We start from the raw sequence: 11818 nt of genomic DNA, 5'->3' as shown, positions 1-11818 counted from the left end.
ATTTAAAAAAGTATTAATTTAATTTTTTTAAGTATTTTTCAATTATTTTAATGTTATGATTTAAAAAAAATTTAAAAAAAAACATAATTATACGTATTAAATTAAAAGACATTTTTACAAAGTCCCTGCGCCACATTAGCCAACACACACTAAAGGCACAAACAGAACTAAGACTCAAAAAACACAAATTTTAAACGGATAAGACAATGTCTACTCACTCCTTGTCAACTTGCCACACAACACTCTCGAAATCCTCGCTCTCCCGTTCTATATATTCCTGTGCGAACCCACTTCCCATTTCACTTTCTAAACTCCATTGCTGAAAAACAAGAAAGATTTGAGAGTGAGCTCTAAGAGTGATAGCCCACATGGAGAGTGGAGTTAGAAAAGAAAACAATCCCCCTTCCTCTTCTTTCAGTCTTCAAAAACAACCTCCTGCAACAAACCCTAGCCCACTGAGAAAGATCATAATGGTTGCATCGATAGCTGCTGGTGTTCAATTTGGTTGGGCGCTACAGCTCTCTTTGTTAACCCCATATGTGCAACTCTTGGGCATTCCTCACACATGGGCTGCTTTCATCTGGCTTTGCGGCCCGATTTCTGGCATGTTAGTCCAGCCAACAGTGGGGTACTACAGTGACCGATGCACCTCCCGTTTTGGCCGTCGTAGCCCGTTTATTGCGGCGGGGGCTGGTTTTGTTGCCATTTCTGTGTTTCTCATTGGCTATGCCGCTGACATTGGCCATCTCTCTGGTGATTCCCTCACAAAAACAGCTAAGCCACGCGCAATTGCTGTGTTTGTGGTAGGGTTCTGGATTCTTGATGTTGCTAATAACATGCTTCAAGGTCCATGTAGGGCATTTCTTGCTGATCTTTCAGGGACGGATCACAAGAAGACTCGTACAGCCAATGCTTTCTACTCTTTCTTTATGGCTGTTGGCAATGTTCTTGGCTTTGCATCTGGGTCTTACACTCACTTGTACAGAATCTTTCCATTTTCAAGAACCAAGGCTTGTGATGTTTACTGTGCAAATCTCAAATCTTGTTTCTTCATCTCCATTGCCTTGCTTTTAACGTTGACAATTCTAGCTCTCTCTTACGTACGTGAAAAACCCTGGTCGCCGGAGGGAAGTTCCGGTGACGGAGGTAACGAGGAGGAGAAAGAGGTGGAGGGTGGAGAAGCTAAAGAGTCGACGCCAGCGCCTTTTTTTGGGGAAATAGTCGCTGCTCTTAAGAACTTGCAAAGACCTATGAGGATCCTCCTTTTGGTGACGTGTCTAAACTGGGTTGCGTGGTTTCCTTTCTTGTTGTTTGATACTGATTGGATGGGGAGAGAGGTGTACGGTGGTGATTCAAGTAGAAATGCTGATCAACTGAAGATGTATGATCGTGGGGTCCGTGCAGGTGCATTGGGGTTACTGCTTAACTCGGTGGTTTTGGGATTCACTTCACTTGGTGTGGAGGTTTTGGCTCGTGGGGTTGGCGGGGTTAAAAGGCTGTGGGGGATTGTAAATTTTATCTTGGCTATTTGTTTGGCTATGACTATTTTGATCACCAAAGTGGCTCAATCTAACAGAAGGTACACCACCGTGAATGGAGGAACCCACCTCTTGCCGCCGCCATCTGGTGTCAAGGCTGGTGCTCTAGCCCTTTTTGCTGTTATGGGCATACCTCAAGCTGTAAGTTGTTGTTGGCTTGCTTTAATTCTCTTCATGTATTGTTTTGTGAGTAGTAATTGAAGTCAGCCTTTTTGGTGCAGGTCATCTAGTTTTTTTTTTTTTTTGCATGCTCAACTGTATCATTTTTGTCTTTTACTCTCCTTTTTTGCCTTTTTGTTATAAAATTTTATTTTGAATCTGGAATTTTCCTTTTACGTTTCTTTCTTCACATAAACGTTTCCTTTCCCTTTCCCTTTTTTCCTTTTGTTTTAAATTACTTGACAGTTATGAATTAAATTTTTAACATAAACTTGACTGTAAAATCCTGTTAATCATTGGTATAAATTTTTTACATAAACTTGATGAAGTTGTTAATCTTGCTGTTGAAATATGTAATTGGGATTTCATAGTGTAATTAGATAAGGTGCACAACACCCCCTTCGGCGGCAACAGTGTAAATTTTTCAAGCCTCTAGTAACCTGTCTCCTGCTCGTGCATGGAGCCACGTAGTTTAAAACTGGCAAATTTTCAGAGTTTTGGTTCCTTTCAGATTTCAATGGCCATCCAATGCATGAACACCAAATAATAAATGCCCCCGTGGGAGTGAATGTGTGTTTTTTTGGCTGGTTTAGGCAGCTTATGATTCTTATCTGATCTTTACAAAACTTAATGAATGAAAAATCAAGACCCTTTGTTTTCTTCTCCCGTCTCCTTTTGTTCTTGATCAACCGCAAGAAGGTCAAACGTACGTGTAGTTCAACTTGCACAAGCACAGCCCCCTTTATCAATGTATCTGTGTGCATTTAATGAGAACTGGTTGGTTGGTAGCTGCTGCTGTAATTGTTGTTGGAAATGCTGCAGATGCTCCTTTTCGTTTAAGGATTGGAGATTTTTCATGATGAACTAATGGTGGCAGTTATTATGCAGATAACTTACAGCATCCCTTTTGCTTTGGCATCCATCTTTTCTAACACTTCGGGTGCTGGCCAAGGTAAGTTTTTTAGTTCCAAGCAGTACTTCTGCTAAGGTATCCTCCTAAATTATTAATTTCCTTGTTTCAATTTGATTATAGGGCTTTCTCTTGGAGTTCTCAATCTTTCAATAGTTATACCACAGGTCAGTATATACACTTCATGCTAATACATGTTGCTGCTATAAATTCACTCTAGGGATTGTTTTTCCATGCCCGTTTCTGTTTCCAAGCATTAAGCCTCCACAAGTTTGTGCCTTCATTTTATTTTGATGATGGTTGTTTTAAGCAAGTCCTTCAGTACTACTGGACAATGCCACAGTAATGATCTGTGAATCTGGAAAGGAAAAAAAAATATTCAACAAGTATTTTGCTTCTTTAGGATCAAAATTGATAAAGAAATCATCAGTCCGATGATAACCTATCTTCTTCTGTCATGATTAAACGGAATGTTTGTTAGAGAAGCACACCTAGACATGGGCTACGATGTCTGCTGCTCTTGGAGTTATTGAACAGGTCTACAAACACTTTTTCACTAGAAAGCACTAAAGGGAAAGCTTTGGATTGGATTCGAAGTATGGATGCAGTGCTGGCTTCTGAAATTATTGTTAAAAAAGGATGCATAACTTTTTATAGACAGAACAAAGTTCTCTTGACTCATGATCATATTCTGTGAACCCCAAGAACGATAGACTGACATTATAACCATACCATTAAAAAATTAAAAACAAGAAGAAAAAGAAGCGAATCTCATTCAATTCAATGTAGTGAAGGGAGAGAAAAAAGAAAGCAATTAACTCTCAGTTATTTAATTGATTGGTGACCGCCACATCTTGAATTTAGTTTACAAATGATTAGATTAGATTCATATGTACTGCAGTATACTAGAATATGTGCAACAGTTAATTCTGAATAAATGAATGGTAATTTTAACTTGATTATTGTTTTAATGATGTTATGGCAGATGGTGGTTTCTGTAGCAGCTGGACCTTGGGATGCCCTTTTTGGAGGAGGAAATCTACCAGCTTTTGTTGTAGGAGCGGTTGCAGCTGCAGCCAGTGGAATATTGGCATTCACCATGCTTCCATCTCCGCCCCCTGACATCCCCTCAAACAAGAGGGCTGCCACCAGTAGTAGTGCTGCATTCCATTGATCTGCAGAATGCAGTAGTGGTAGCGTTTGCCTTTCTTTTTTCTTCCTTTTTTAAAACTTCCTTCCAAGACTGGTGACTGGTCTATAAAGGGTCTTTTCCTTCCTTTCTTTCTCCTTTTGAGATGCAGCAGAGGCCAGAAAGGCCATGTGTGTTGTAATAGCAAAAATCAAATGGCCACAGATGGCCATCTGAGAGTCATATCTATATGGATGTGTAAACATGCTTGTACAAGTGAAATATACAGTCATGGTTCTAATCATATATACCTAGCTTTAGCCAATAATAACTTTTTGGGGAATATTTCTTTGTCAAAGTTGTTTTCCAGTCAAAAGGCTCTCACATGCAAGCAAGATAATACAAAAATATATAACAATTTAATCAATTTTCTGAGTCATTTTTTCCCCCTTTTTTATCAATTTTTTTTTTTTTAAGATAGGAACAAATGTATAGAAGTTTGACACATGTCCCTTCATGCCCTAAAAGTCAAAATTAACGGAAAATTAGATAGTTTTTGGATGGAGGGATTTAACATTCAATTCTCAAACACCTACTTACTCAAATTGAAATCACAAAATTCTCTGTTAAAAATCAAATACCAAAAGATCTTTTAGTCCCATTAGATCTACAAATATGGTATTGAAAAGTGAATATCTTAAAGGGAAGGAAAAGTAACCCTCTTTTTTTTTAGATGAAACATGAGTTTCTATTGTATGAATCAAGATTACAACTCTTGAAATACCTTTGTTAAAAATCAAATTGGGGTTTTATCTTGTTAAAATTCAATAGAATAATTATTTGGCTCATGAATTTGTTAAAAGTTGGAATATATTTAGTATGAGCACCTTCATGATAATGAGATGTCTAAAAGAAAAAGGAGTTTGTGATGCTTCAATTCTGTATAAAAAAAGAAATGAGGGTGATCTATATGAGTTTTAAAGGAGCACTACTAATAACTTGAAGCTTAAAGGAAAAAATCGTTTTTTATGTTTAGATGAAAGAAATGTTTTATGTTAAAAAAATAAGTCGTCACCTAGTAATATGATCATAAAAAAACCCTAACTGGTCTATAAAGTTTTAAAGTAAGGGACTAGTTATGCTAAAGAGAAAATACGATCAACTTAAAACATCACATTTAAGGCAAGTTAAATTGCTATTTATCTTTTATTCCTAATGATCTGTTGTGGTTTTAATCTATTAGTGGTTTATTTACATAGGTGAAAATGAGTTTACTGTAATGAGTTAAATTTTGGGTAGAAGAACAAGTTCAAACTTATCAATTCTAAAGTTCAAATCATCTTTGTCACTTTTAATTGCTTGGTAAATTGACATATATATATATATATATGGGCACATGTTGATCATATCTTGTTACTATTAATAGTCTATCAATTCATGTCAATAATTAATTGGGTGGGTTTATGTTGGGCTCATTGAACCCAACCTAAATCCTAGGAGTTGCTAAACATTTTGTTTATAAAATGGTGACCCATGAATAATGTCTTGTTCAGGTTTACTTATTTTACAGTACCAAAGTTCACTAATAATTTTTGCTGAATAAGAATTTTGTACCCTAGTTCCAAAATATCCCAAGAAATAACCATTATGGATTGATCTACATAGAGATAGAATTTAGTGATATGAATTCTTCAGGCGTATTAATAAGGAAAATTAACACCCCCAAAAAAAGTGTTTCCTCTTGTTTTTTTTTTATAAATATAGGTGGATATTAGACTAAAAGTCCAAAAATTAAAAAAAAAAACATGTTATGAAAATAACAAGGGGTCGAGGAATTGCTACTCATTTATATTTATAAAAATATCTTTTTATGAGTCTATTTATCTCAAGCATTATAGAGAATAATAAAAAAACATATATGTTTTTTTTTTAAAAGAACCGTTTTTTCAAAAGGTTTTGAAATATCGACCCGAAAGGCTTTTTTAATTTGAGTCGAACCTCAATGAGTTTTATAAACATATTATAGAACTTAATACGTATAAATTTTGTAAAATTGACATTAAAAAGGAAGTATGCATGATCTTTTTTTTTTTTTTAAGAGTGAGCTTGTTTTGTAAAAGGTTCAATTCATATGTAAAGGATTTTAAAATATTTTTTTAGCATGTGCATGAAGATGAAAACAAGCATAAGAATATAAACCCTAGATGACAACTTAAACTTTAGAATAAAGGACCTTAAATCTCATATTATTCATTCATGCATAAAAATCATACATTAAATTATGGATTATTTTTTGTATTTTAACATAAAAGGCGTGTAAAACTTAAATGACACACAAACAAACCTTAAAAAGCCAAACTTTAAATCTCTATTTATGCATTTTTTTTCACATATTTAGCCACCATAATTTTATTTTATTTTGTATTTTTTTAATAAAAACACACAATATCTAGATTAAACTTAACTAAGTATAAAAACACTATTTTTAACTTGTGTTCATTCATTTTAAAATAAAAATGCATATAAAGTATTATTTTGCACTATCTTATCATAAGCCTAAAGAAAAAAGAAAAAAGAAAGATGAGATGTGATTTACCTCTAGGATGGTTCCAACAATGTGGGGTTTTCTCTCTTTAGACTAGAGTTTCTTCTTTCTCTTTGGTTTGTGATTTTTTTCTCTGATTCTTTCTTCTTTTTCTTCCCCCTTTTCTCCCTATCCCCTCCAGAACTCCCTGGTTAGAAATGAACCAATTTGATGACCTAAAAACCAATATTTCCCTTTTTCTCACAATTCAGGTTTATGATGTTTTGGTGTGGTTTTTCCCATTTTTCTTTCTCTCCTCACTCTCATTTACTCTCTAAACAAGTTTGTTTAAGCTCAAACTTTATTATTCACTATCTCTTTTAAATTTGAGTCTTTCTCTCTCTAGGTTTCCTCTTTCTTTTTCTCACCATGCCCTTCTATTTATAGGTAGAAAGGAAGGTCCTAGAACCTTTCTAGATTGGATAATTTTGTTTGTTGATCTTTTTGGATCAATCTTGATCATCCACCATTGTTGTACACTTTTTACAACATGCTCATGTTGGCTACTTTGGCATGCATTTTATGTCACCATAAAGAGGCAATAAAATGAGTCTTTAGCTAAAAATGAAGTACATGTTTTGGTGAAGAGGTGGGTGTGTTTGTTGTCAAGTTTAGGAGGTGTGAGAAAGAGAAAGTTATACTCAAAGTTGAGCAAAAAACAACTGCAAAAAAAAAAAAAAAAAAAAAAAACGAAAGAAAAAACAAGAAAAGTCATGCATGCGTGAGGGTTGAATAACCCTTTACCATGCTTTTTAAAATGGCATCGTTTGGTGTCTTTAATTTTTAACTTTGAAAATAAAATGGTGCAGCGCATCATTTTATTTAAATGAATTTCACTTTTTTTTCTTATTTATTTATTTTAATTCTTTTCTTTGTTTCCAATTTAGGCCTCACAATTTTTATTTTTTTATATTCGACCAATATGGATTGATTTTTCAAGATATATTTCAATTAAACCCTTAATAACATTCAAAATCATCCTTCAATATTGTCGTCTTTTACACTCCAATCTTTGGATTTCCAATTTATAAATTTTTGTCAAATTGTCCCCAATTCTCAATTTTTTCTTCAATTAATCCCTTAGTTGAATTAATAAGGTCCCCAAACTCCAACACCTATTTCATTTCAGTATTTGGTCCTTTAATTCTTCCAATTTTAGTTAATTTTAAATTTTAATTTTTCTCTTCAATTACACCTCTAATTGAATTAATATGATCCCCAAACTTTATCGTCTCTTTCATTTTGGTCCTTGGTCCTTTGATTCTTTTAATTTTGGTTGAATTGACTTTAAATTTTCTCTTAATTTACACCCCTAATTGAATTAATTGGAATTTTAAACTTTTTCATTTTTATCATTTTGATCCTTGGCTTGCAGATTTTGTTATTTTTACCTTTAATTCCAATTTTACACCTAAATAGGCCCTCAATTGAATTAATTAGACTTTTAAAATTTGTCATATTTTCCATTTTGATCATTGGTCTTTTGATTCTTCCATTTATTGAGTTGCTGCAATGAATATAAAGTTCAATCTACTCCAATGTTTTGCGTTGCTTAGTAACTAGGAGTGTTAATCACAAATATTTACTTTGATGTTAAATGATAGCTTGAAATATGAGTATGCAAAGTACTTTAAGTGTGTGACTTATTAAGTAACCTGGTGCATTCATCATAAATTTTTGTATTCACGTTAAAAAGCGTGTGACAACTTTAAGACAAAGATCTTCAAAAAAAAAAAATAAACAAATAAATATCTCTTTACTTTGCTACCTTGTTTGTAGTAGTCAGAACAAGTGATTGTAGGATGACTGTTACATGATTTAATTATGATGGTTGCATGATAAATATGATTGAGTTTGGAATTATATATGGATATTTAAACTAGAGAAAGTGAGTATGCTTAGTTTTCTTTTATTTGTTATTGCTTATGTACTAAGTTGAAGTGTTAATATTTGTATGATATGTCCCTCGGGTGTTATGATCCTCTATTTTTATGGTTTTTTTTTTGCTTGATAACAAACAAGCATTCAAATTTGAGTGTGTTTGATAAGTGAATTTATTTCACACATTTTCTTAGACTTAATTGTTTCGATTCAGAGTATTTTGCATGTCTTTTAGCTCGTCTATCTAGAATTTTAGGTATCTTTAATATCTATTTAATTCTTGGAAATTTATGGTATTTTCAGGTATTTAACTACTAAATTAGGTTGAAAGTGAGATTATATGAAGAGGTGGATAAGGGGTTGAGCTTAAAGATCAAATCCTAGTTTGTTTGTTATAGTTAGTTAAGCCAGAATACTAATTAGATTTCGGGTTATAACTAGAGATATACAATTCAGTTTCAAGTGCATCCCAGATAGTGTCTTGATTTTGGCCCATATCTAGAGTTTTGGAAGTTAGAAAGACACATGACTGATGTGTTAGAAAGCTAACTCGACTGGTTATATTTTTCCTGAAATAGAGAATTTGGAATTCACATGTTTTCTACTTAAAAATTAGCCTGAAACTTAAGGATAAAATTGACAACAAACCTAAAAATGAATTTCTTTTCATTTTAAAGAGATGCAAAATATATTTAAAAAAAACCCTGGATAAATAGTTAGGGAGACACAAAGGGGGAGGTGGCTTTTGACAAGAGAAAAAAGGACAAAACAATTTGACCAAGAGACAACAACTTTCAAGATGTCAATTCCTCCAATTTATCAAACTCTTAAATGATGTTGAATGTATCTCATATGATTTTTTTTTTTTACTTTTATTATGAATTAAAATTTCTTTTCTAGGATTATGATGTAGCCTAATTATGATTATGCAAATATTTTTTTTTGTTAAATTAATTCAGTATTTATTAAGTATCTCTCTCTAAACTTATTGCTTGTGAATTATTGATCACCATTTATATGATTCGGGATTTAAATAGAGATTAAAAATGATAACTTTTATGCCAATGTTTGAGATACCATAAGAAATTCATAGGATAAAGATATTTATGGCCTTGTGTCATCTTTAGGGGTTTCATTGTTCATATTAATTTTGACAGGTTTATAATTTTGACAAAGTCGCCAAAAATTACTTGTTAAAATATTTTATTAATGCTTGAGAAAGATTGATGAATAGATAAGAGAAGATCGATTCTTAATGTTAAGAAATATAGTACTTAATTCGATCTGAAATGTCACAAAAGACTAATCATGGTTAATAAGAAATTATAAAACATTATTATCTTGATTTAGACTTAGTTATTTAATTTAGTTTTTGTTGTTTATAAGACAACAAATCACTCTTATTCGGTTAAGCAAATAGATCATAATTTAATCAATTTTGGTAATTATTAGTTATTTTTCAATCTTCATGGGATAATACTCTTACTCATTCGCATTGTTAATTGTTACGATTCGTATACTTGCGATTTCAACCAATACTTGGACATTCTCTTTTTATGTTAATTTCTTTTATTTTTACCTGCAGCGTAGCCTGGACTAATCATTTAGTATTTTGTTAAATAAAAATATAATAGTTACCACGTTGTTTGAACCATGAAAATATAATAGTTACCAATCATTTAGTATTTTGAAATGGAATTCAATTGTTAAGAAATGACCAAAAACAATTCCGAGAGGAAATTCTCTAATTTGCTACAACAATTCTCCTTGGAATTGATATTAAAAACAATATTCCAAAAATACCTTTAACAACTTCCCTATGTTTTACAAACCCTCTCATTGTCTCTCTCTCTTTTTCTACCCTCCACCATCTAAATGGCAGTAATTTTCCTCTAAACATGAAGAAGTGTGATCCTTAATTAGCATTGAGAAGCCTCCAACATGGAACATTTGATACCAAAGGTGGTGAATATGAATGGGTTCAGAAGGTAGTTTTTGGATGGTTTTTGTTTGGTATATTGATTTTATTTTTTGACGTTTTTTTCCCTATAAAATTTGTGAGATTATGAAACTGTTCATATTTCTTCCCATTTGAATTTTAACCGGAAATAAACACCAGTCGGAGGAGGTTTTTCTTATGAATTGCATCAAATCATACCAGTAAATAAAAAATGAAAATTGTGATCAAATTTTCCAAATTGTTTATTCAACTATAGAATACTTGGTGATTATATGAATATATTTATCATCTAATTATTTGTTTTGACCCGTTATTGTAATTTTTCTTAATTTTTATACCTTCTCTTGTCTAATTGTGTGATTCATTTCATTTTATTTTTTTATTTTTTATGAAAGATGCTTTGTTTCATTTTTATATCCGAAATAGGTACAATCTGTTATATTATTCTGTGTGAAAATAAAATAAAATAAAACATACTTTTGACAATTCATTCATCTTTTACAGTTATAAAACTATTACTTTTTTTCTTTCCGCCGCCATATATGAAGGGACTAAGAGCCTGTTTATGCAGTTGAACTTGTGTTTAATCAAATTTTAAATTTTTTTTTTTGCTAAAATTAAGTGCGGTTTGTATTTTTTGGATCGTTTTGATGTGCTGATATCAAAAATGATTTTTAAAAATAAAAAAACATCACTGACATGTATTTCGGCACGAAAAGCTATTTGAAAAACGACCACTACCACACTGCCAAACACGCTCTAAATAAAAGACCCCATCATGTTATGGGCAAGGGAAGAAATGAAGGGAAAAAAAAGGAACCAGAGAAAATAATAAGGGCCATGTCCACTTAAGTGTTTTTTTAACAAAAATAAAAATGATACGATAATAAAATAGTTAAAATTATTAATTTAATTTATTTTCACAAGTATTCTAAATTGTATAACTAAATTTAATTATGCATGGTTTAATATTTTATTCTAAATATAAAAATTATAATATGTTATCAATTGAATTCAAAGCAAATATGAAACTAAATTTAATTTTACATGTTTTAAACAAACTATAATTTTTTGAATAAATAATTTGATTTTTTTAATAATAAAAATATTCTTATATCAATTTATTCATCAATCGGGACTAAATAAACAATGTTAAAAATATACATTTCACGTTGATCTAATACTTCAAGAAGAATTTAATAAGTTAATCACGAGGAGGTTTAACTGGTCAAGTTATAAATTTGCTCCCTAGAATTCATCAGTTCGAGTCCCACAAATCTCAGGGCCACTGGAACCTTACATGATCGTTAATTTCAAGATCCGTGAGATTAGTCGAGCTGCGCATAAACTGACCTGGATATCTACATTAATAAAAAAATAATTTAATAAGTTCTCTTGATGTTGATCTTAAATTTAAACGAAAAAAAAAGTCAAGCCTTTTTAACTATGGGATTATAACTTTTTAATATTGAATATAAATGAAAATATATTAGATCGGCAAAAACAAGGGTTCATATCAATAACTATAAATCTCCCAACAACCAAGTAGCTATCCGAACATTAAATCACATTTAAGGTGTATTTGTTTAAGCACGGAACTCTTGAAAAGCATAAAATATATGTTTTATGTGAGGGATGCTGCTAGATATATTTCACA

At 31.8% G+C, this 11818-nt stretch overlaps 1 protein-coding gene across 1 annotated transcript; it reads left to right on the top strand.

Moving 5' to 3' along the window:
• Positions 1–263: 263 nt before the first annotated feature.
• On the top strand, positions 264–4042 carry LOC18104481 (sucrose transport protein SUC8). Its single transcript, XM_006376256.3, has 4 exons — positions 264–1679; positions 2586–2649; positions 2731–2774; positions 3593–4042. The coding sequence occupies exons 1-4, from the start codon at positions 369–371 to the stop codon at positions 3779–3781; spliced, it is 1608 nt and encodes a 535-aa protein (XP_006376318.2). The 5' UTR covers positions 264–368; the 3' UTR covers positions 3782–4042.
• The last annotated feature ends 7776 nt before the right edge of the window (positions 4043–11818 follow it).

This window comes from Populus trichocarpa, chromosome 13 (genome assembly GCF_000002775.5).
Source record: "Populus trichocarpa isolate Nisqually-1 chromosome 13, P.trichocarpa_v4.1, whole genome shotgun sequence".
In the NCBI taxonomy this organism is placed as follows: domain Eukaryota; kingdom Viridiplantae; phylum Streptophyta; class Magnoliopsida; order Malpighiales; family Salicaceae; genus Populus; species Populus trichocarpa.
The sequence above is the reverse complement of the archived record's forward strand: the minus strand, read 5'-3'. Positions and strand labels throughout refer to the sequence as shown.

Coding starts and splice junctions, on each gene's coding strand:
- LOC18104481 (XM_006376256.3), top strand. CDS start 369: ATGGAGAGTGGAGTTAGAAAAGAAAACAATCCCCCTTCCTCTTCTTTC. Junction 1,680..2,585: donor TTATGGGCATACCTCAAGCT/GTAAGTTGTTGT, acceptor GTTATTATGCAG/ATAACTTACAGCATCCCTTT. Junction 2,650..2,730: donor CACTTCGGGTGCTGGCCAAG/GTAAGTTTTTTA, acceptor ATTTGATTATAG/GGCTTTCTCTTGGAGTTCTC.